Source organism: Sceloporus occidentalis, unplaced genomic scaffold (genome assembly GCF_023333645.1).
Source record: "Sceloporus occidentalis isolate IW3139 unplaced genomic scaffold, rSceOcc1.0.p SCAF_4, whole genome shotgun sequence".
In the NCBI taxonomy this organism is placed as follows: Eukaryota; Metazoa; Chordata; class Lepidosauria; order Squamata; family Phrynosomatidae; genus Sceloporus; species Sceloporus occidentalis.
The window spans coordinates 34,032,008-34,057,444 of NW_028316984.1; the positions used below are offsets into that span (position 1 = coordinate 34,032,008).

At 39.5% G+C, this 25,437-nt stretch overlaps 1 protein-coding gene across 1 annotated transcript in view; it reads left to right on the top strand.

Moving 5' to 3' along the window:
• Window positions 1-25,437, top strand: part of LOC149313712 (dual 3',5'-cyclic-AMP and -GMP phosphodiesterase 11A) — a 169,407-nt gene that overhangs the window by 97,932 nt on the left and 46,038 nt on the right. Inside the window, exons 10-11 of the mRNA XM_089523024.1 lie at window positions 13,789-13,935; window positions 14,044-14,151. Of these exons, the coding sequence (XP_089379150.1) occupies window positions 13,789-13,935; window positions 14,044-14,151 (255 nt within the window). The remainder of the gene's footprint in view (window positions 1-13,788; window positions 13,936-14,043; window positions 14,152-25,437) is intronic.

Genomic DNA, 25,437 nt, shown 5'->3' on the forward strand with positions numbered 1-25,437 from the left:
AGTTCCCAGGCTGACCAATGTGCAGCCAATTTTTCACAACTGTGAAAGACAGGACCATGCTTCCTTGACTACTCAGAATACAGTCCTACTGTATTAAATAGGATGTTATTCCACATAAGTTTGTATATGATCGCAGCTGGCATCAGGCTGAGAAGTCATGCTGCTCTGTCTGGCAGATAAATACACACTGCTGTGCTGAAAAGTGATAAAATTTTGTCTTCTGTTGCATGCAGCATTACCTCTGGCCTGTACTTTTGCCATTTCATAGTCAGGTCAGGTGAGCTCTGTGTGTGTGTTTTGCAGAAAGTAGATGGCATTAGGGGAAAATTAAGTCCACAATCACACTGCTTGAGGTGTGATTTAATGATGCAATTTACAACTCAGGCCCACAGGGTATGCTTAAAAACAAAATATGCCTCGCTAGAATTTGATGGAGGCGGAAAAAGAGTAAGAGAGAGATAAAACATATTTTGTAAGACAGCCTTTGTTGTTTTCCAGGGTTTGCTTGCAAATGTGTGGAGATGCTCTTAATATGATTTATATTCAATCTAACAAGGTTCAGCTGGAGTTGTCAATCAAGTCAAGGTCCTGAAATAGGATTTTCTCCCTTTGGAGGCACTACTCCTGTGGTATATTTGCATAAACTCCTCTGACTGTCATTGTTCTGCTAGCCTGGCCTGTCATGTGCACTTAAGAAAGAAAGCCAGAAAGAAAGCAAGAAAACTGCAGTGGCTACTAGGATGTCTTCATCTCACTGCCTCACCACACATCTTTCCAACAACCAAAAAGACACATTGAAATCTTTCAAACTGTTGCTTTTGCTTCTGATGTACTTTGTTTCAGATGATTATTCAAAATGTGCAAACACAGTATTTATTGCAAATAGTTTCTTTTTTAAAAAAAATCATACTTCTTCTTGTGACGAAGTTAACAGCAAAATTCCAACCTCTGGTGACCCTAAAGTCAACCTATCATTGGGTTTTCTTTGCAAGATTTGTTCAGATGAGGGTTTGCCTTCACCATCCTCTGAGGCTGAGAGAATGTGATTTGCGCAAGGTCACCCAGTGGGTTTCCATGTCCAAGCAGGAATTTAAGCCCTTGTATCTAGAGTTGTATGATGCATCCACACTGCAGAAATAATCCAGTTTGACACCACTTTAACTGCCATGGCTGAGTGCTGTGGAATCCTTGGATTTATAGTTTATTGTGGCACTAGAGCTCTCAAACAAACAAACAAGCTTCATTTATATACCGCTTCATACTGCCTAAGCAGTGTCTAAGAGATTTACAACTGTAAGCTGATTTGCCCCCAACAATCTGGGTACTCATTTTAGCGACCTCGGAAGGATGGAAGCCTGAGTCAAGCTTGAGCCCTTTTGCTGGTATTGAACTCACAACCTTATGGTTTTGAGTGAGTGGCTGCAGTACAGGCATTTAACCACTGCACCACCAGCGCTCCTAGACAGAGAAGGCTAAAATTGTCTCTCAGACAGAGAAGGCTAAATTTCTCACAAAACTACAAATCCCAGAATTCCATAACACTGAGGCATGGCAGTTAAAGTAGTGTCAAACTGGATTATTTCTGCAGTGCAGATGCAGCCATAGTCAAACATTCAAACCACTACACTCTGGCGCTAATATACTTTCCAATAGAAGTTAGAAGTTTAGTTCATCAGACACAAAATGATCTGGTTTGTTCTTGTGTCTTTAAAGCCAATTTGATTTGTGGAAGTTAGTTGGTGGTTTTTTGCCACACAGAGAAAGGAATTATCACCAACTAATGCCTGCAGATCATGCTGCTGCTGTAAAGGGCACAGAGGGTTAGGGTCTAATAAAAAAGTTAATAAACCTTACTAATCAGTTTCTTTTCCTTCCCTCCCAAGAAAGGCTCTGCAGCAAAGCAAGGGAGAATCTGAAGTAGAATTGCCTGCTTTCTTAGTAGAACAAATATTGGTCCTTTATACAGTTGTTAGTAATGATAACCTTGCTTGAAAAATGTTTGCAGATCTATCTGTTATTATAATTTGTGTGGGGTAGTGGGAAGAATTTGGGGAAGTTAGTTGTTTTTGCTCTCAGATGTTGTTCTCTGCTGATCTTTTGAGTCCCTCCTTCCTAAATGTAACACTTGTTTCAATCTGGATTTGTGTGTATAATCTGGTTCTGAACCATTAGTGTAGGATTTGAGCAGGTGTTCTCTTAAAGCTAGTTTTCCTCTTCATATACCTGAGGAAGGCTGCACTAATTTTGTGATAGCTTGAAGTAAGCAGCCTCTAGACAGCAATTAGATTAGAAGAAGGCTTGTAGCTGCCTGGAAATTCATACTGGTTAGCTACTAATATAGATTCCAAGAGATAAAATGCAATGTGTTCACAGCCCATTTTTTGCTTCTGATGATGGGTAGAGAGGCAAAAGGAAGTTTGGACTTCAATCGTTGTCTAATGAGCCTAAGCAATGTGTAGGCAGTTTAGTTATACTGACTCTTTTTTCTCATGAGGAGAACATTTTGAATTAGAACCTGCTGAAAGAAGCCTCAAGAGAATATCAGTGATAGATGCTATATTTATTTATCTATCATATTTGCATTTTTTTTCATTCCCTCAAGAAGGCTTACCTAAGGTTACGCTAGCTGCGAGGTTCCTTTTCTTCCCATTTTTAGGCTGGTTTTGAAAACTGACAGGCAGTTGAATATCTCATTCTTTTGTTTGTTTATTTTAATTAGCATTTACTGTTTTACTGTTTTTATTTTCTCCTCTTGGTCTTAAGATTGCTGTCTTGAGTGTTGTATATTTATATCCTTCATGTCTGTATTCTTCTCTGAGCAAAAACTGGAATATATGGCCTCCTCCAAGGCCCTTTGCAGTTGTGAAATTATGACATTAATGTAATCATAGGAACATAAGAAGCTGCCTTAAAATGAGTCAGATTGTTCTTCCATCTAGTCACAACACTCAGCTCTGATAAGAATCCTCTTGGGGCATCATGCCACCCTATCTCTTAAGGCTTGTCTACATGGTCCAAATAAAAAAAACACACACCCCAGCCTCACAGGAACCTGTCTTTACAACACAGGGCCAAGTCCCTGATTTCAGTTCAGATTCTCTTCATAACATAAGGCTAGTTCGACACTGAATCCACCCTATCACTTCTTTAAATTGGTTTCTAAACATTTACCTTCTGCTCTAGATTTCTCAGGAAAACATAGAGTACTCTGTAGCAATTCCAGGCACTGTCTAAATGTGCATTCCTATTGTGTTGTCTAGCGCCACAGCTGTTGGCACGAATGACTCTTTCTAGAGTCACAACAAGGTGCCCAGCATTGATCACATGGCTGGGTGCCTCATGCCCTCAGAGGGAGTGACTCATACCAGTGGTGCTACTGCTGCATGGCACAGTGAAGACCTATGTATAGACAGCCACCTGGTGTCACTATGATGTGTGCAGATAATGAGAGGAATCCAGGTCAGCTCTGGGGCCAGCCTAATCCAAAAGCAGCCCAAAGTATTCTGGCCAGTGTAGTCGAACCCCCTGTTACACCAGTGGCTGTACTTTGTATATGCTTCCATAAAGGGATATCCAGTACCTTATGCAAATGTGACATGACAGTCTAAAGACTGGTTGGTGTATAGGCAGAGATCCCTTCATCCCTTCTCATAACTTGGAATGGCCACAGTGATCACTGGAATGTTGTTGCTGCTTTTCCAGAAGAGCCCTCATTTGCACAAGTATGCTAGCTGAAGTTTGAGCTCTGCCAGCATTGAACAGGATTCCAGGCTCTGATGGTGGCAGTGGCTCTCCAGCATTTCGGGTCAGATTGTTTCTGAACCCTGTCTAGAGATCCCTGGTGTTTTCTGGTGGTCTTCCATCTGATTACTAGCCAGACCAAACTCTGCTCAGCCTCCAAAGCCAGCTAGGACTGCTTGCACTCAAAGTTGTTGTTGTTGTTTTTAACTAATCATGTTTTTAGCCTTTGTAAGCCACCTTGGGTCTCATGTTGGGAGAAATGTGGCAATAAAATAAAATAAAATATTAAATAACATAAATTACTGACCACTCTAGCATTCATTGGAAGATAATCTGGAAATACTGAGGCTTCCATGAGCAACCCAATCTTATCCATAATTATTCAACATAAACACCATTGATTTTTTTCAAATATATTTTTATTGGTTTCCAAAAACATTTAAAACAAATATACATATAAGCTTTTTGTTAAATATTCATTTTTTTCAAACAATATTAGACTTAAACGAAGTTTACAAAAATTTTAATCATCATATTACTTCCTTAAGTAATACCTCTGGCTCCTATTGTGTTCTTTTAAATCCAGCTTCTTAACAGTCATAATAAAGTTTTCTCTTACTGATCAATCCTCGTACAGCATAATATTTCCTTATAGAACAATTGATATCGTTACAATAATGTGGCCTGACCCTCCTCTCAATCAAAAAGTATTGTTGCAAAAGTCCCCTTAATTTTCTTCATATATTCTAGAAAAGGTTCCCAAGTCCGCAAGAAATCTTCAACTGTTTCTTATTATAATTGTCAACCTATCTATCACCATATAGTCATATATCTTGCCTAGCCATTCATCACATGACAAAATTTCAACATTCTTCCACTTTGAGGCATATAAGATTCTGGCAGCACAAACCATAAATTATCAGTTTACCATACTGCCTTTCAATTTGTTCATCCTTTAACATATTCAACAAGTAAAGCCTAGGATCTTGGATTAACTTTATTTTTAAAATCTCTGAAATTCTCGAGTTAATTAAAGACTAAAATTCATGTGTTTTCTTACTTCTCCACCAAAAATACCTTTGATTTTAGGGCAAATGAAAGGCAGTTTGCTTCAGACTGCAGCCTTTAACTTCAAGTTCAATTTTCACTTCAGGAATGGAAATCTCTTGAGCAAGTTTTGTAAACTGGTGCATTTCACAGGATATGTTTCCTTGGAGGAAAGCCACATGGAGGTTGCTTGAGATAGCTTCACAGGGTTTTTTGCTGAAAGTGTAAAGTGGAGGAAGGGAGGGGAAAAACAAAGAAATATGGCAACACTTTTTAGACTAGGATCCTTTGTGGATATACATCTACGTCTTCAGATGCAGTACAGAGTGATATTAAAAGCTCATGAATAAAGCATATTTATATAGTTGTAAGAGTGGGATTAAATGTAATAGGATCCAGAAAGATGCAAATCATGTCTCATGCCCTAAATTTTCAAAGGTCTGGGTGAGGTGATACAGGTCTTTCATATTTTTACAGTGGTTAGTTAGAGCTTATGTGTGAATGAAAGCAACAAAGCTGCTTCCCAAAAGTCAGTTTCCATGGGTTCAAAACTCTTTCTGAGAAGATAAATTTTGTTATATGTACAGTAGTGAGGACTCATGTATTAACAAATGCACCATGAAGCCATTGTCTTCACTCATACCTCTACTATTAAATTGGAATTTGTGAATATAATTCAGTTGCTCAGTTTCTCTTTCTAATCTTCCTTTGTAATTTCCTTGTTCAAGGACCACGACCTGTTAATCTTTTACTGTAGGACCAGAAAGGTTGAAATGTTCTGCAACTGATTTCTGAGTACTGTCATTTCTAATGTCAGATTTGTATCTATTAATCTTGCATAGAGACTTTTCTGTTTGTCCAGTGTAGAATGTGGAGGGGCATTGCTGGCATGCATTGCATTGGAGAAAGAGCAAGTATGTGATGTTGTGGGTGATGTTATTGGCTCCTGTAATACTGCTCCCAGATAGATGTGGGGACACAGCTGGCATCTGCATTTGTGGCAGGGTCTTGTCTCTATATTACGATCCATGTTATGTATCCTGTTGTGAGTAGTTGTTTAAGATTTGGAGATGGCCAATGGATACATAACATGGATAGCTAGCTCTTTGGAAAATGCTGAAAGTGCGCATCTCATTGCTTTTTGAACTGTGAGGGTGAATACATCACATTCAAAGAACTGGAGGAGATGAGAAAAGTAGTCTCATCTGAACCACTGCCCAGTAGTCAGGACTACCAATCAACCTGTTCCTCTCAGAGGTTGAGCACATGCAGTCCAGATGACAGTGTGCCACGAGCAAAGAACAAGTGAGAGAATATTGATGGAGCAATAGCCACATAACTTATGTTCTGTGATGGATCCTTCTCTCACTCTCCTCAGTCCCACACATGGATTGACAAGTAGAACTTGAGCCTTTGCTGTGGTTCAAAACAGGAATGTGTGGGTTACAAGCTGTTGTGCATGCCTAAAGAGGCTCTGTACATTGCAACTTATACCAACAAAATGTGTGACAGACTAAACAAGGACACAAGACCACCCTGTTTTCAAGGTCAGAGTCATAAAGTGACATTGTGTGTGTGTGTGTGTGTGTGTGTGTGTGTGTGTGTGTGTGTCAGGGCTAGTGATTTTGTTAAGGTTACAGCCTAGTAGCTGTTAAAGCAGAGGAGATCCAAATCTTGTCCTTAGGATCTCCCCATCTGAGGCCCAAGTTTACCTCTGAACCCATAGATTCCCCCTCCTTCTCTCTGTTTTCTCCCATAAAAGTAGAGTACAAGGCTCTTTCAGTCATGACCTATCCTAGAGTGAAAACTAGGAGTGGGAACCCTGTGGCCCACTAGCTCTTGTTGGAATACCAGCTCCCATCAACCCCAGCTAGCATTGCCCATGGTAATGCCTACTAGGAGGACCCTACAATAGAAGCTGTAATTTGTCAGCTGATTTGCCTAAACTATAAAAGGTACAAAGAAAAAAGGAAGTGTAAAGGAAGAAATATGTCAGAGCCTCTGTTTCTACTGCTGTTCCTATGGAGGGTAGCGGGTTAAAGAGTCAGACTTGTGCTTTGGAGGATGCCTGAATCCAGGGCTTAGCTTAAGACATTTCCCTTCTTAGAGCAAAGGACAAAGATGCCCCTCACAGCCCTCCTTTCACATATAGAAACTACTGTATTTGGACTGCCTGTTAAATCTTACTGCTATACTGGGATGGGATAGAGTGTCCTATATCGCAAAAGTGGAGAATCTGTGACCTTCCAAATATTGATAAACCCATCTTCCATCTTTCCTCACCATTGGCTTGGATAGCAGGGAATGATGGAAACTGGAATACTCAAGAACCTTCAGAGGGCCACATGTGAATAAGTGCTGAAAGCAGTTGGATGCATGTATGTGTGGAAAAACTCATGTTTTCCCACACATATATAAGCTCTGTTATTTAGCAGACTTGGAGATTCAGGAGGAATAAGCAGGAGGCTGCCCTCTAGCATCTGCTGCTTGAGATAGTTGCTTCAACTCTTGTGTGTGTGTGTAGAAGGGCATCCCTGTCTGAACCAGACAGGGAAGAGGAGTTTTGCTATACCCTCGGTTATTTAGTTCACATGGTGGCAGTGGTGAAATCTATAAGCTTAGTTTGTGCTGGAATAAGTCGGTGGCCAGATCCAAATGTTGGTGACCACGTTGGAGAAAGTGGCAGAGGTTCATCTGGTGTGAAACCAATGTACATACGTGTATGTATGGTTATGGAATCTGAACAGTGAAGAAAGCTGGTAGGAAGAAAATCAATGGATCTGAAAAGTGGTGCTGCAGGAAAGCTCTGTGGATACCATGGGCCTCTAAAAAGACAGATGGGTCCTAGAAAGCTCCTAGAGGGCTGAACTCTCACTAGAAGTGAAGATTACCAAACTGAGGATTTGTATTTTGGACATATCATGAGACAGTTACAACATGACTCTTGGGAATAGATGATAATGTTGGTAAAGTAAAACACAGTAGAAAAAAATGGGGATGGCACCACATGTGGATGGAGACAACACCACATGTGGGTTGATTTAATCAGTGAATCCATGGCCCTGAATTTGCAACATCTGAGCAGCAGGGCCATGGATTCGTGGATCCTGGAAGTCTCTTGTTTGTAGGATTACCATATATCAAAATTCACTTCATGGCTAATAATAATAATAATAATAATAATAATAATAATAATAATAATAATTGCAGCAGCTAACCAGGATGCTAGTATTTATCCAACACACTATTGGCAAAATGATGGCCTTTTTTACACAAAATAAGTTGTTTATTCCTTTTCCTGTCTGTCCTAACACTACAAACAGTAAGAAAACCCTAGCATTTCTATTTGTAATCTCGCTAGCAGTTTCTTGTAAAATATTATTAGATATAAGTACATGCGTGCCTAGTGTACGTGTGTGTGTGTGTGTGTGTGTGGTGGCCTCAAAGGCTCTATAACACTTCATCTGTGTGAGTGTGTGCACACATGCTCTCACAAATAGTAGCAGGAGCAGCCGAGGTCAGTAATGCCTCCTGCTGTATTTAAAATGCTTATGGCACATTTGAAGCTGCAGGAGAGCAATGTTAATTGATGTGGCCTGAATACATGTAATTTGCTTTTTCTGGCTCAGTTGTTATAGAGCTTGCTTGGGCTCTTGAGGTGGGTTTGAAACCCAAAGTGACACAGTAGGGGAAGAGGAGGTGGGGTGGGGTGAGCAAGGAAGCAGTGTTTCAGTACTGAGTTTCCATTATTAGAAGAAGCTTTCTGTCCTATCAAGGAATAAGCAGGGAATGTACTGCTTCCTGAAAAGACACTCCTCCTCCTCCTCTGTTTCCAGAATGTAGTTATTACAGAAATTGCTCAAACTAAGCAGAGCAGAAGCTAAGGTGTCTGGTGTCAAGAAGGCTACTTGTTGATTTTTTTTAAACAAGAAACATAGATTAATATAGTATATGCTTCCAGATAAAATAAAGATTTTTGTAAAAGTAAAGAGAAGAGTTTACTTTAACATGAACATGTTAGACGAACAACCTGTGCATTAAATCTGTGCAGAGTAAGGAAGGTGTGCATTTATTTTTCTTCACCTCTTTCTTGGCACACTGTGGGACAAAAACGTTAAGGCTGAAATAAATGTTTAAAATATGCTAGTGATTCCCAAACATTGATCCTTCAAATGTTTTGGATTTCTGCTGCCAGAATTCCTGACTGCTGGCCCAGCTTGGCGGAGCATCCAAAACACCTGGAGGACCAAAGTTTGGGAGCCACTGTGCTAGAAGATGGAATTCTCACTTTCCCTTTGATGTGGCATCTAAACATATCCCAGTGTAATAACACTAAAGATGAAATGAATTGTAACACTTACAACAGAGGTTGTATTTGGATGTACTCTGAATAACTTGTGAAATCAGTCCTTCAAACCAGGTTCTAATTCATTTTGTGCTTCATTCACTATTTTTTTTTAAAAAAGTATGACCATGAGGGTAACCTTATTAAACAGTTATTAACATTTTATATAGTCTTATTTTAAAGCACACAGTGCCTCTCTCCTCAGTTAGTGTCGTCTTCATTCACGTACACCATTGTTTTAAAAATAATGACCGAATAAACTTTACTACTACTAAAAATAATACTGAATAACATGTAGTATAGTAAGAAGCTCTAGTACACACATACATACCATGATGTCAGGGGAAGGGATCATGCAGTCTTCCACATCTTGTTGAGCTGCAATTCTCATCATTTCTAAGGCTGCTGGGTCTTGCAGTACAACAATGTCTGGAGGGCCATGTGATTCCCACTCCTACTGTACATCCTTGGCTACATCCAAATCCTACATAGGTGCAGTTTTTCTTCTCCTCACTTCACTGTTAGATTCCAGTCAATCTAACAGAGTAGATAATAATCAATAGTGTATACGTGGTGATGGTGTTTGAGTTTATTTTGTATTTTGTAAATTGAAGGCAGAGTGACAAGAAGAAAACACTTAACATGGGACAAGTAGGTGCATTGGGGCATCAAAGCACTGTAAGAAACAAACCATAAAAGGAAAAATGTTATACACAGATTGATGCTTGTATGGATGATCCCTTAGCAGGGAAACCAATAGCCTGATGAAGAAAAAAGACAAAAGCTTTCCTAAACTCACCAATAGACATATCTAAACATATCCTTGGATTATATTCTACTTTTCTGCCCAAATCCTATATTGTTTCCCCATTGTGTATATTAATAAACTGAATTTACATGAGCAATGTATTATTAATATACAACATACTACATTCCTTGTAACACACACCGTTTATGAAGAAGGAGTCATAGATTCAAACCTAGCCCTCTGCTGATCTGCAGTGAATGAAAGGATAATTTCTTAGCAGAAGTACAAGAAGACAAGAATGATCTGGAACAGAATAGAAGCCACATGCCAACCTTCTTTTACTCTGGTCCCCATTTGCTCATTTTACTTTTAAGTTGTCTTAGAAAGTTTCCTTTAGAGACTAACATCCTACTTGTGCCACTGCAGTTCTATCGTAAGGCAGTGCTGATTCAGCAGTGTGAAGGGCAGAGAGACACCATCAGTCAGCAGGACACAGTAACAGATGGAGTCCTTTAAAACTAAGTTTGCTCTGGGTGTTAAGATATCCCTTGGCTATGCCAATTAGATACACAGTCCCTTCAGAGAAGGAGGGAGAGATGTAAACATGTGTGTAGTTTGAATAAAATTTGCTGAGATATAGCAAGCCTGAGAAGGAAATAAGAATTATTTAGGTTCTATATACAATATTTCACAGTGGGTAAAATATCAATTAAGACTACAGGTATACCTCTGTTAACAAAACAATTGTGTTCTGTTACAGGCTGAGTCTTCCATATCTGGAATTCCAAAATCAAAATATTCCAAAATCGTCCACATGAGTGGCTGAGATAGTGGCAGCTTAGCTTTCTTTTGGTTCAGTGTACAAAAACTTTGTTCCATGCACAAACTATTAAAAACATTGTGTATAAAATTACCTCCAGGCTATAAGATGTATATGAAACATAAATAAATTTCATGCTTATACTTCGGTCCCATCTCCAAAATATCTCATTATGTATATGCAAATATTTCAAAATCTGAAAAACTCCACAACATTTCTGGTCCTAAGCATTCTAGATAAGGAAGACTCAGCTTGTACTCATTTAAAAGAGATAGGGTTCTACCCAACAAAAAAGAGCAGTTCAACATGTTTCAGTAAACATATTTTTCAAATCTAATAATGTGCCTATGTGAAATGAATCAACCAGGTCAAGAAAGTCTTGTGTAAGTAAACAGAAACATTTTAAACCTAGAAGCTGTTTAAAGGGTTCTTCCAAAATGCATCCAGGCATGACCCAGACTTTCAGATCTATACTTTTTAACATGTTGGGTGTGCTGGAGAGACAGATTATGCTTTGCTTGCTGCATGCAGACATACACATCTGCAGTAGAAATAGCTGGAATAGAATCACATCCTTTTCAACGCAATTAAGCTGAGTAAATGTTCAACCCAATTGTGACAGATACAGGTTTTTGCATTTTCAGTGTCAAAATGGCACGAAGGGAATGGGTTAGAATTGCTCCTTCCACACAGTCATCCCTGGAGCTTATTTTTGCAAACTAACCACATGGTCACTCACACCCATGCAAATCTTACACATACATGAAGTCACAGCTACTTTCAGTGGTACCTCTGAGATAGACAACAGGGTCTGGGGCATTATACCTGGAATGTGGGGCTTTCAAACAACCCCTCAGAGTTGGAAATGCTGTTTGAAATGGCAAAGGTGCCTGTGTGAGCTCCCTGGGCAGGGGGAAGGCTTTCAGTGGGCTGCAGCAATAATAAAGTGGTCAAGTTGTGTCTGACTGTAGATGGCGGTTCTCATCTTGGTTACTAAGCTGAAGAGCCACTGTTGTCTAAGACAGCTCTGTGATCATGTGGCCAGCATGACTGCACAGAATGCTGTTACCTTCCCACCCGAGTGGTACACATTTATCTACTTGCACTTTTACATGCTTTTGAATGGCTAGGTTGGCAGAAGCTGAGACTAGTGACAGGGGCTCACTCTGTCACACAGTGTTTGGGCCCTGAACTGCCAACCTGCCAATCTTGCAACTGGCAGTGTCTTAACCACTGAGCCATCACTGAAATGTGGAGTATTGTTGCAGTAATGCTACATTTTAAATTAAAGCATTTTCCAAGTTACCTGAATAGTAGAAAGTTAAACCAATACAGCACCACTGCCATGGAAGTTTGTGCCCAAAGAGAACCTTGTAGTAGTGAGAAGATTGCTTTTCACCATGAGGACTGGGAATTAGGATGTGAAATGGAACCCAGCAGATGTAGAGGAGGTCAGATTGGACACAATAGAATTGTCTTGGTGTTGTTATAGTAGACAATTATACTGTGTCAAATCTGACCTATTTTTTAATTTAATGATGGCCAAACTGGATATGAGGATATGAACTCCATTTCTTTTCTGTTTTCTTCTGATTTGCTCTTAAACCTTGACATAAGATTATTTAAGTAGGCCCTTCTTCTTTCTAGCTGGTTTCTCACAAACAGTAAGAAGAAGGGTGAGAGGAGGGGAATCAGCTTGTTCTAAAATTGGTCAGATTATAGACGTTCAAAGAAGAGTAGTTGGAGATTTGTGGAGTAAACTGTCTTTCCCTGAGGAGTGATCTGAGCCCCCTCATCTTTATCTGCTGCAGCCTTGGAGAAACATTGATTCAGAGTTCTTATGAGGAAGATATTTTCCCTTAACTCCAGTACCATTGTTTCCTAATCTGTGGGATTTCACTGTGAATAACAGTTTCTGGATTGAGTAAATGTCTTTTTTCCCTTCATGGGTCCCTGAAATGTATGGATACCCCCTCCATCCTTCTACCAGGAAGAATGACAGTCTTTTTGCTAGTTCATAATACAGCTTCTCTCTGAACACTTTATGATTAGCTGGGATTTTAAGCATACATTTTAATAACATATCTTAAGGTGTCTTTAAAAAATACTGCTGTAATTTCTGTCATTTTTTCTTTATAAGCTTAGCGTGCTTCACCTCAGATGTAGGAGATGTAGGAGAATGACACTAGATGTAGCATGCATAATAATATTTTTTCTTTTCTACATTATTCAAATTACTTTCAACCCTCATACATAATTCTGCCATTCTGCCATTTCTTTTATTACTGTTGTAAAGCAAATGGTTATTTTATACAAATGTTACCTTGTGGCTATTAATTCAGTGATTATTTTGGATTATGGCACTCCTGGTTAAATATAAGGTGGTAAAACCTCATAAATATAAAGGCAGACATGGGGAAATTGTCTTTTCACTTGTTTTGTTCATCAGTTGTTGATCAGGTTTTTAAGATATATTGTTATTTCTCCATTTCAGAAAATTCTGTAGTTTATTCAACCTGAAGCACCAAGAAAATACACTTCCAGTGTAATAATTTTATTGCCATATTTTGACCACATTTCACTCAGAGAAGCATTGGGCAATATAAGCAAGCACTAGTAGCTACTTGCACTTTGTGTTCAGCATTTACTTACCAAAATTTGTTTGGAATGTCTGAAAGGACATTTGCACAAGGTAGACTATATTTATACTTAGAGTGTGCACAATAAAGATGGTGGTATTCATGAGGGCAAAGAAGTAGTCTACCCAAGCACTACGTCTGTACTGCTTCCATTAGTCAAGCTGCAACATCATTTAAATTTGTAGGCAGCCTTCCTTTGATGGAGCATTGGGTGGTTGGAGTGCCTGTTGGATTGTGCCCTTAGGTTTCAGCACAGCAATAAAGCAAGTTTACTGCTTAGATTATCTACTCCCATTCTCTTCTTTGCCCAGATCTGCACCAGACATTTGTAATTGCCATACAGGGCTTTTATGCTGTCTAGACGATTTAGGCAATGCTCATTCCGAGAGAGAGACCAGAGAAGGAGCTGAGCTGAGCCCAACTTTTTATTGTCTTTGGGTTATTCTAGGCAGCAAGCATTCCACTTGTGACAGAGCTTGGCATAGATAACATCCATTTTGATGACTTCTCCCTCGACACGGATGCTATGATAGCTGCAGCCCTCCGGATGTTCATGGAGCTTGGAATGGTTCAGAAATTTAAAATTGACTATGAGGTAACCATCTGCTCTGTGAAGATAATCTGCTTCTTTTGTCTTGGCTGCAGTTGTGGTTCCTTTGTACACGTTAGTGTTCCTGATGCAGTTTGTACTTTTCCATTTCAGACACTGTGTAGGTGGCTTTTGACAGTGAGGAAGAATTACCGAATGGTACTCTATCACAACTGGAGGCATGCTTTCAATGTTTGCCAACTAATGTTTTCCATGTTAACTGTAAGTAACTGAATGGTGGAATGGTGGGTAGCTCCTCATTGTTTTCTGTCTCAAGATCTGTTTCCTCTTCTCCTTGCTTATGCAGTATATAATTATTGCCTGTGACACTGACACCCAAGAGAACAAAGGATTCTAACTGCAGCAGCACTTATTTGGCAACATTTGAGAGAATTTCAGCAGTAGGGAGGCTACTGATGCTTTAAAAAAACGGAACAATAGATGACAGTTGCATTGTGCAAACTTACTGTCACATGGTACACTACAAAATCCCTGCTCTGCTACATATGTACCTAATCATGTGCCTAATACACTAGTTACAGTCCAAAGACAGTTGGGTGTTTGAAGGTCCCGGTGAAAATAAATAGAACTTGAGTGCTTACAGAGTTTAAGATGGATGAGTTTAAATCAGTCTGAGGTCTTGTCCACACAGTTTCCCAAATGCCACATTAACTGCTAACCAAGAAATAGAGCTGGAGATTGGCAGTGGGATGGAAGGAAGGATAAAGAAATGTAACAGCTGAAGGATGTGGACAGACTCCTTGAAGAAGTGAGAGCCACCATGTATTAGATTGTCCTTTGCCTCTTTAGTTATTTAAAAGATTTACATCTTGTCTTTCTCCCACAATGGGAATTAGACTCTTTCTGGCTAATAATAGGTGGCACAATTCAACATTTGCTGTCCCTTTGCTGTCCGGGGTGGCCTTGCCCATATGAAAGGAAGCACCAGCATGGCATCTGCCAGCCATCTTCTTCCCAGCTCTTCTGTGCTCCCCTGTGCCTCACCTCTGCTGGGGCATCAGCCAATTAGATTGCATCTGACCTCCCCACTGATTGGCTGCTGCATCCCCCCCCCCCCCGGCCCAGTCTAAGTGCAGAACCTAGGCTTCACTCCAGTCGGGCTTGGGGTAATTTAGCTAGCTGCTCCACAGCCATCCAGTAATCCTTCCTTATATGTATACACATTGTTTGTCACAACTATGGAGTGGCTGGTATGGCAGCTGGATCCGGGACATCTTGTGATGCCTCCATGGCCCCTTCTGGGGAGTTCATGGGGTGGGCAGAAATGGTTATGCAGACATATTTCTAGTACACCCAAGGGGGCAAGGGGATAATGGGGCAGGGCATAAGCCTCAGTGGATCCCCTCCGGGCATCCATTTGATTTCAGTATGGGCCAGATGGTTCAGTGCCCAGATCCAGTCCCATGCATGTGTCAAACTATCAACAGCCATAAACAATAAACAGTTGTGGCCTTTTTTCCTCCCATTTCATTGTGGTTTTTTTTTCACACCACGGCATTCAATCCTGGACCCACAGAAGGAAAGTATTCTAAAAAGCAAACCTTGATTTTGCCATTTTATATAAGGGTGGCTATTTTACTATCTATTGTATTTAATGAGACTTGAACATCCACAGATTTTGGTATCCACAAGGGGTCCTAGAACCAAACCTAGAACCTCATCCAATCCCCCAAATTCACAATTGAAAGTGAAGACTTGGTGCATCAAGATGTCAAGACACACATGATCCAATGACATGTATACTTTTCATCCTTAGTTCCTTGTCTGATGAAAGGCAAATCAGGAGGTTGGGATTCAGCTTGTGCTGTTGGAGGATACTGTTGTTTGCCCATTTTTCTAATGGTGACCAACAGTGTATTTACACAGCTTATGCCAGGAGCGCATTTACAGGTCTGCTCTGACTAATGATACATACTTCAGCTGCATCCCATTTAGAGTTAAGCTGTCTTTGAAAAGTATCTGGAAACTTCAAGAATCTGTGGATAAAGATCCCAAATGCTGCAGCCAGCCTGTTGACAAGGGCTGGTTACACAGACCATAGGACTGTCATGACAACATCACTGGTCAGTTTTCAGGCATGCATTCGAAATGCTGATTGATTTGGAATTTGTAGGCCATAGAGTGAAGACCATTAAAAGTAATGTATATAGTGGAAATTCCCCTTGTAGGGAAACAGGTAGGCAGGCAAGACTGAATGGATGAAGAAGGGCTGCTAAAGTCAGGAGTTCAAGGATCTAATGAAGAATGGGGTAGGATGTCATTTTTAATACTTCTTTTGGGGCACTAAATTGTCATGTGCTGTGTGAAGTGTTTAACAGGTTTCTTAATGAAAAGAAGTTGATTTTGGGTCAGGCATCCAAATAAGTTCCCAGATATATAAAGAAAACAGAGTTATTATTTCCACATTATATAAATGCACATTCATTTTACACCTTCAATCCCCCTTACCCTGCTGTGGTTGCCTTTGAAAATGGAAACGTATAAGTAGTTTGCTAGCAGGGATGTTAAGGTCTAGATTCCCTGCAGGGATTTGGGATTGATGGGCCTTAAGAGTCCTTTCCAGCTGAAGTTTTTATGATGATGTGCTCTGATTGCAAAAGAGGCCAAATTTTTAAAATCTTAAACTGTTATCACCTGGGGTAATAGACTTCATGTGCCACTAAACCAGACAATATTTTTAGGGGGAAATGCATTGTATCAGAGATAAAAATTATAATAGTACATTGAAAGATAAAACTGAGCATGAGATAGCATTGATTATTTGCAAGATGAGAGCTTATTGAAGAAAACAGAAAACAGGGTTAACAATACAAATTAAAAACAATACAAAGGCATTAGTGAAAGTATAAATATAAGATTTAAAAACAGTCAAACAATTTACAAAGTTAAAATGTTAAACATTAAAAATATTAAAATGTATTAGAAGGCTATATACAAAGCTTAAAAACAGCTGCACATGGCATTAAAAGCCCAGCCGTAGTCAGTTTGTAAAAGCCTGGTGACACAAAAATGTTTTCACCTACTGACAGAAGTAGAACAAGGATGGGGCCATCCTGGCCTCTCTAGGGAGGAAGTTCCAAAGTCTGGGAGCAGCCACTGAGAAGGCCCTCTCTCTTGTTCCCACCAAATGAGCCTAAGAAGATGGTAAGACAGAGAAAAGGGCCTCCCTTGATGTTCTTGGAGCTCTACTGGGCTCATAAAGCTGCCTTGAATCCCATTTTGGAAGAAAGGCAGAGTATAAATCCAATGAATGAATGAATGGACATATAGTCCTTCAAATAGCCTGAACCCAAGCTGTATAGTGATTTATAGGTCAAAACCAGCACTTTGTATTGTGCCCCAAAACAGACCTGTAGCCTGTGGAGCTGTTGCAACAAGGGAGTTGTGTGCTCCCTGTATTTATGTAGTGTAGTTAAAGAATATGGGAGTGAAGAAAGGTGCAAGAGTTTTATTTAGGAATGGTGAATGTGGGTTGACAGGACTGAGGAGGCTTTCTAAACAAATGTTGACTCCAAAGATAGTTCCTCTAGTTTTCTGCCTGGTTCAGGATAAACTGACTATTTAAAACTATTTTTCATGTCTAGTACTTTGCATCTGTGATGTAGCAGTATGCTTCCACTGTTGGTTTCTTTAGAAATATTGCTAGTTTAATTTTTTTAATGTTACGAGTTGGTGCTAATGTAAACAGACATGTAGGTTTAAGAGTGGTAGCACAGGGAAATGTGCAATAATGGTCCTCCACTATTTTTGATTTGATAATGTTTTTGTTGTTTTTTCTTTCATAATGGTGATGGTAACACCACTTCTAAATCTGGATTCACATTACAAAGGACAAACCTCCTGAAAAGACTTCAAAATACTGTCTGTCTGTATGGTCTTTGTCCTACAAACTTCAGGCATGGCCAGCCCAAAATATGTTGCTCCTTAAAGTGAGGAAGAAGAAGCCAACTAGCTTAGCAGTTGACTAGAAATGGTTCAATAGCCTTCACCACATCTGAGGGTAGTTTCAGTAATGCAGGGTCAATAGTTTTTTGTGGGTTTTTCGGGCTATGTGGCCATGTTCTAGAAAACCCACAAAAAACTATGGATGCCGGCCATGAAAGCCTTCGACTTCACATGCTGCAGGGACGTAGCCAGGATTTTAGGAAGGGGGGGGGTCCAGACCAAGTGCCACCATTATATTGGGGCTTGGGTGCGTCGGTGCAGCAGCACGCCCCATTCATTTTTCTAACGGAAGGGGGGGTCCAGACCCTAAGAACCCCGCCCTTGGCTACATCCCTGCATGCAGGGTCACATTGCCTGAAACATATACCAAAGGTGCATGTACATTATAGAAATGGTGCTATTTGACACCACTTTAACTGCCATGGCTCCATCCTATAGAATCCTCTTTGGCTGATAAAAATTACAAATCCCAGAATTCCATAGGATGGGACCACAGCACTTAAAGTAGCTAGCTTAGTTATACATTTTTGAACAGTGACCCTAGATAATCTTTGATAACTAAGCTAAATTATTTGAATGCTAAAAGCATGATGTTTCACTTTTGGTTGCCACACAGAAATGAAAATCATTCAGTGGAACTTCTGATGACTGCTGCCAAACCTGTGCTGCACCTTTGCTTTGACAGTAGAAATTTTATTATAAAGTTTCCCCTAGATGGAGCTCAAAGGCCACTTTTGTTTCAGGGTGTTTTCTGGAAGAGCTTGGTGAGAGATGACAGCATGTTTCAGCCTCTAATGAAACATCGTCTTTTCTTCCAGATGAAATAACTACCAGGCAGCAAGATCAAAAAGAACTGCCATTGTTTAGGAAGCCTGCTTTTCACTTTTTAGGGGTTAAACATCAGTCTTTTGGTTGTGGATCTGTGTATATTTCTGCATGGCTACCTTTCAAAACATTGGTAATGTGGCTCACTTCCTGCACAGTGATTCCCTATTTATACTGCAATATTTCTACACTAACACTTGGAACAAATTCACATGACCTTACTTTTGCTACAACAAGGAAATCCCCTGGAGACAGGCAGAGATTTTGAGGGATACTGTTATTGTGAACAATTGTGCAAAATCCTGTTGCCCCTCCAGTTCCTGTCCTGTGCTTGAAACAGTCAGGTAATTACAAGTACAGACCTAAATGAGAATAGGCATGGAACTCTCTGGATGACTACAACACCAAAGGGGACTTTTACATGCTTCTTCAGAACCTGTGGCATCTAATCTTAGCCTTAGAAACAATCCTTCCATAATTCTCAGACAGCTGATAAAGTGAAGATGAGGGCATTTGTTTCAGCCTCCTGGCCATTTGTTCCCCAGATATTCCCTTCCATTGGAGGACACAACTTGATATGCCACACACACAGTGTGACCTACAGTTGCTGCTGCTACTCACAGACACAGTCAAGGATGTTGCCACTGTTGTAACATGCTAGTCCTGTTGGCTTCTGTACATGGAATGGGAGATGGCATCCCACCGTGACCTTTTATGTATTTATGTATCTATGCCTTCCACTGTCCATATTATTCATTTGATGGAGTTGGCTCTTGCCCAGGAAAGCTCATACAACCATAACAATATCATATGATTTTCTTTTATCTTTCTAGATATTCAAGGTTTATTGTATTAGAAGGTGAATTTAGGATATTATAATAATAATACTTTATTTTTTACTCCATCTCTCCATCAGGATTGATGCAGCCAACAATAAAATCCTTTTATACACAATAAACCCAATTGTTTCCTCCCTCCCCTAAAACATAAATTAAATACATTTCAACATTAAAATAATCCATTAAAATAATAGAGACAAGAGAATGGAGTTACAGGGTGTACAGTGCGATGGTTGGTTCGACAGGTGGCCAGGTTCGCTATTCAGAAAAGGCCTGTCGGAAGAGTTCGGTCTTGACAGCCTTTTTAAAGCTGCCCAGACTGGTAATATGATGGACCTACTCCAACAGGCCATTCCCTAATCTGCGAGCGGTTGAGGAAAAGGAAAAGATTAGCATTATGTTATATGTGAATTAAAGTTTAGTCTTATGTGTTGGTGCAGAAATATTGCAGTATAAACAGGAAACCATTGTGTGGGAGGCGAGGCACATGTGCCAGTGTTTTGAAAGGTAGTCATGCAGAAAACTACACAGTTATTAGTTCTAATAGCAACTTAATATTTTCTAGGTATTCAGAATAGATGATGGACCTCGAAGGGAGCAGCCCTTCAAATCTATTTCTGTGTATACAAGGACATTCATGGAGGCTGCTCACATTTGCACATATGGAGGCTTTGAGGGACAGAGTATGTAACACACCTCTGATGTGTTCATTATCCATAATTTGAAAACCTGGAAAGGGCTAGTAATCTGATTGCCTTTGAAATATCTCAAATGGAAAAATACCTTTAATTATATAGAAAACCTCCAGAATACAGGTTTCTTTCAATATATGTACATTTTAGAATATAATGCCAATTTAAATGGTCAGAGAATACATTTATATTTTACAGGTATCACATAATATTAAGTTGCTCCACAAGGATCACTTCTCCCTGTGAAATCTGTACTCATAAATGGCTATAGCATTAAATTGTTCCTAGGTGTGGTATTACTCAGATAATGATGTTGCCACTAAGTTCTAAAACTATAGATACTTATCTAAAGACACCTTGAAATATAGATAGGTATTTTGTTATTTTATCTATAGCTTTACATAACTTCTTATGGATTGTAATAATTTTACACATCTTTCTGGTAATGTGTCTTGGAAAGGGCAAAGGGGGAATAAGGATGTGATTATCTTTGATTTTATGGCTACACTATTATTGAGGCTATATTAGACAGCAGCAATTTTATGACTATTACAGTAAACATGACAATTCCTTTGGTTTCTATATCTTTCTTAGAATGTGGATATTTTACATTTATGAATCAAACTTGTGATGTTGGTGTGATTAGATTTAGAAAAACATAAGGTTCATACCGTAACAGATACTGGAGTAGGAAAGGAAGTAGGGCTCTTAAGTTTTTTAAAAAATATATTAAATTTTACAAACAAACAAAAATCAACAATCATTAGCATATTTGATCACAAACTCATTCATTTTAATTCAGTCATTAACTTCTACCCTAACAGTTTTGGATATTTTATCTATTATAAACATTATATCTCTTTTTACATTTACCATTAATTCTATCATTTGTGTAACAAAGAATTTTGCACATCATATCCAAATTTACAAAATGTGTAAAATGTATCTTCAGTCCAAGAACCTTCCTGCTGCCAATTCACCCTATATGTTATTTATGTAACCCATTACGTTGTCTCATTCATATTTAAAGTTGCCCAATCTCCCTTCATTCAGAAGATTAAGATTAAAATGGTTGCTACCCTTCCTGCTAAAGTTTATTGAAGAAACTGGACATACAAACTCGTCTTAATACTTACAGAAGGCTATGCATTAATGAAAAACTGATCTGAATGGGATATACAATGCAAATATTGGACTGTGTTGCTTAGAAGTGATCTTGGGCACCATCTGGTCCAATTCAGAGTAGAACTGTGCTATTTGACACCCAAATTTACAACCTTAGAGCATGGAAATTTACTTCCTCAAAATAATCAGTTACAGTTATTGGTTCAATACGCCCTTTAGTAGTTAGATTTCCTCTTCTTAAAGATAATTAAAATTGTCACTATTTGTTATTTTAAAAAGACCATCTGAATTCTTCAAGAAACTGGTCTGTGGAGAAACGTCATGCAAATGTCATGAAAACGTTGCAGAAATGTTGCGGAAGTGCCAGGGATGTGATCATTCGTGACACTTCTAAAGTGTAATTAAGGCTTCCTGCTATGTTCCCGTCATAGAATCGTTTACAGGGAAGCCAGGAGGAGCCATTATCTGAATAACGGGACATGAATGATTCCATGACAGGAACATAGCAGGAAGCCCCAATTACACTTTAGAAGCACCATAGATGATCACATCCCTGGCGCTTCCACAATGTTTCTGCAACGTTTCCAGTGGTGAAAGTGGGGAGCACCATGTGAGGAAGTAAATGTATATGGTTTGGAATTATGCAGTGGACATTATAAGCTAAGGTGGAATGCTTATCACATCAGGACTATCCCAAACACTGGGTGAGGACCAGTGGCAGCCCATTGATGGTACTATTTGCCTGGGGCATGAAGGGGTGGCACTCTGACTTTCCTTCCTTGTTTGCAGAGATTGAGAGGGATTGGCTGCTATGAAAGAACTGGTGGCAATGAGGCAAAATGGCTGGGGCAGGGAGGGGTGTGTGATTCTGTGGGCTAAAACAGCTATGAAAGTTTTGATCAAGCCTACAACCAGTCATGTGTGCTCCCAAGAAGCTCTGTGGAAGCACACCTACATATTACTCCATTTAAGGGGCTTCCCATATCAGATCTGCCTAAAATGTACAAGATCTACCATGATACAATATAATTACAAAGTTACACCAAAAGTCAAAAAGAGATTTATGCAGTTCAGGTTGTTCCTTTTAAGATAATAATTTGCTGTTTGTGATTTTAATTTTATGCCTATCTGCATTAAACAAATACATGGATGCATAGATACATAAATTGTTACCTAGCATGAGCTAAACATAATCACTAGCCATACATTTTTGGCACCCAAAGGAACCCTAGATTTTTTTAGATTCAGTAGCACATAATTTCCACACGCTCACTTTTAACCTAAATGGTATTCTTGGCTTTGAATGTTCTAGTGTGTGGGTCATACCATGAATGCAGCATGAAAGTTGTAAAATAACTCCACAGCCCTGCAGACCTTTTATATGTTTAATGATTTATACTGTTACCCCTCTATGGCTTGGCCTTTGAGAACTACAGACCCAGTGCTGCAACCTGCACATCCATCATTTTAACTCACGTGACTTCTTTCATTGATTATAATGAGGCTACTCTTGTGAGTAAGGAGTTTTGACTGTAGGATCAACCTCAAGATCAAACCCACATTTTTTAATCAATTGTGTTTTTTCAGATACTCCCTTCCTCTTGCTTTTTTCTCCTTTTATTTAACAACAAATACATATTATAAAAAAATCAAACTGAAATCTAGTGTGCTAATAAAAGCAGACCAAGTATGATGCAATTAATTTCCCCACATGAAAGGATGACCTCTATAACTCATTTTAGACTCTGGCTCTTGAGAGTTAAGGTCATTATTTTTGCAAAAATAAATTCTGCTCAAGTATCATCCTGTGCTATGCATTTTTCTTTACACACTGAAATTGTAAGTGCAAGGGAAGCAAATTCCTTTTTCTAGTGCCTTATTTACAAAACAGATGTCTTCCTTACTGTATTTACACACTGCTTGCTTACTTTTTACTATAGCCACACTGCAAGTGAAATTTTGTATTTGTCTTTGGTCTTTATCTGTCGTTGCAATATTAACTAATGAAATTGAAATTTATTCTTCGGGTACCATTGCTTCGACAGTGTATTTGTTTAGCTATGACAGATGTGAAAACTTGGTTGATACCCAGTTATTAAACTATGTACACACGGAATATTCCCTATCCAGAATTCTGAAATCCGAAGTACTCCAGAATCCAAAACCTTTCCAGCAAGTAGCATAGTTTGTACCTGTATTGAATTTGTGAGGCTGGAGAGAAACATGGCAGGAGAGAGAGATGAGGATCTGTGAAATGGCAGGAATCCACACCTCCAGCTACTTCACAGATCCACAGTCTCAAATCTCCAGCCACATTATGCCTCATTATAAATATGCAAATACAAGTATTCTAAAATGAAATTAAAAATCCAAAATATGTAACACGTTTGGTCCAAAGCATTTCAGATAAGGGATACTCAACCCGTAGAGTGGTCCCCCCCCAAACTCAGATACCATATCCCCTTTAATAAAAAAAATTACAAGCAGCTTTATATGCAGTAAGACTATATCTTATTCATCTCAGATTGTGGTTCTGTACCTTCAAGTAATTTCCACCATACGGTATCACAAGGTTTTCTTGGCAAGATTTGTTCAGAGGGGATTTTGCCTTGGCCTTCCTCTGAGGTTGTGAGAGGATGACTTGCCCAAGATTACACAGCAGGTTTCCATGGCCAAGTGAGGATTTGAACCCTGGTCTCCAGTTCAACTCTCAAACCATAACACCATGCTGGCTCTCTCAACTTAGATTTAATCAGTTTAATAAGCAATATTCTACATGCAGTTTTATGTTCTCTAAGGGCCTGAACAGACAGGCCAAAATAAAGCCGCTTTGGGTTACTTTGGAGTTATGCTGTTTAAATGATGCATGCATCCTAAGAGGCTGGAAGCTGCACCAAAGTCACGGTCCAGTCCTAAGGACTGGAGCACAGTTTTGGCACAGCTTCTGGCCTTTTAAGATGTGTGTGTCATTTAAACAGCATACCTCCAAAGTGAACTAAAGCAGTTTATTTTGGCCTGTCTCTTTGGACCCTAAGTATGTTCTGACTCACATGTGTGCTATCCTTGCACAGGCTGAGTATCTCTTTGTTTGGCATTCTAAAATGTATATGCAGATATGGAGATAATCCAAAATCTAAAGAAAGAAAGAAAGAAAGAAAGAAATCCCAAACACTTCTGATCCCAAGCATTTTGGATAAGGGAGACTCAACCTGTATTTAAAGTATTTCTCACAAGGCTACATAGAATATTTCTTGTTTAACTGAGAAATCATATCAGAGTCCTTGTTTAAGAATATGTAGATACTGTATGTTAGAAGCCTGATTTGCTAAATTGATTTCAAGGTACAGTTAGCCCTCAACTTTCATGGAGGGTTAGGGGTGCAAGATCCCTGTGAAAGTAGAAAAACTGCACATATTTTAAGCCCCCTCCCCAAACATGCATGTTACAGACTGCTGCTGCAAAAATCTCTGCCTCACTGCAATGCACGTCCGTTGCCTCTGCTGTTGATCTCAAGGCCTCCCCCCCCCCCTTTTCTAGGAAACTAGCACTGCTGCAGAAATCTCCTTCAGTGTTGTCCTCTTTCTCTCATGGAGAAAGAAGAGAAAGCTGGCAACACTAAAGGAGAGTTTTGCAGCAGCCACGGCATGATTAAGCTGGTGGCAGCACCAGTGGCAGGATTGTTGCATCCTCGATGCTCTTGTCCTCCTCTGCAGCTCCTTTCCTGTCAGCAACCCACTCCATCCCATGGTACACACAGTCACACACAGCTGGATAGGGGTGCTTTGATCAGTGTTCCTGTTTGGCAGGTGGTTAGATTCGATGGCCCCTGTGGTCTCTTCCAATGCTATGATTTTATGAAGTCCATGGAAGTAAAACCCAAAAAAACTGAAGGCAACTGTATTTGACTGGCAAGTGTAAATAAGACAGGGTAGGAAAAAAAATCCTGTCATTTTGTGAAGGGGTCACAAATGAAATAAAAATACCAGAGACCCAGGGTCAGCCCTGGGTCTGGTTGCCTGCATTTGTAAGAGGAGAAGGGCTCTTTTTGATCCTATTCGCTG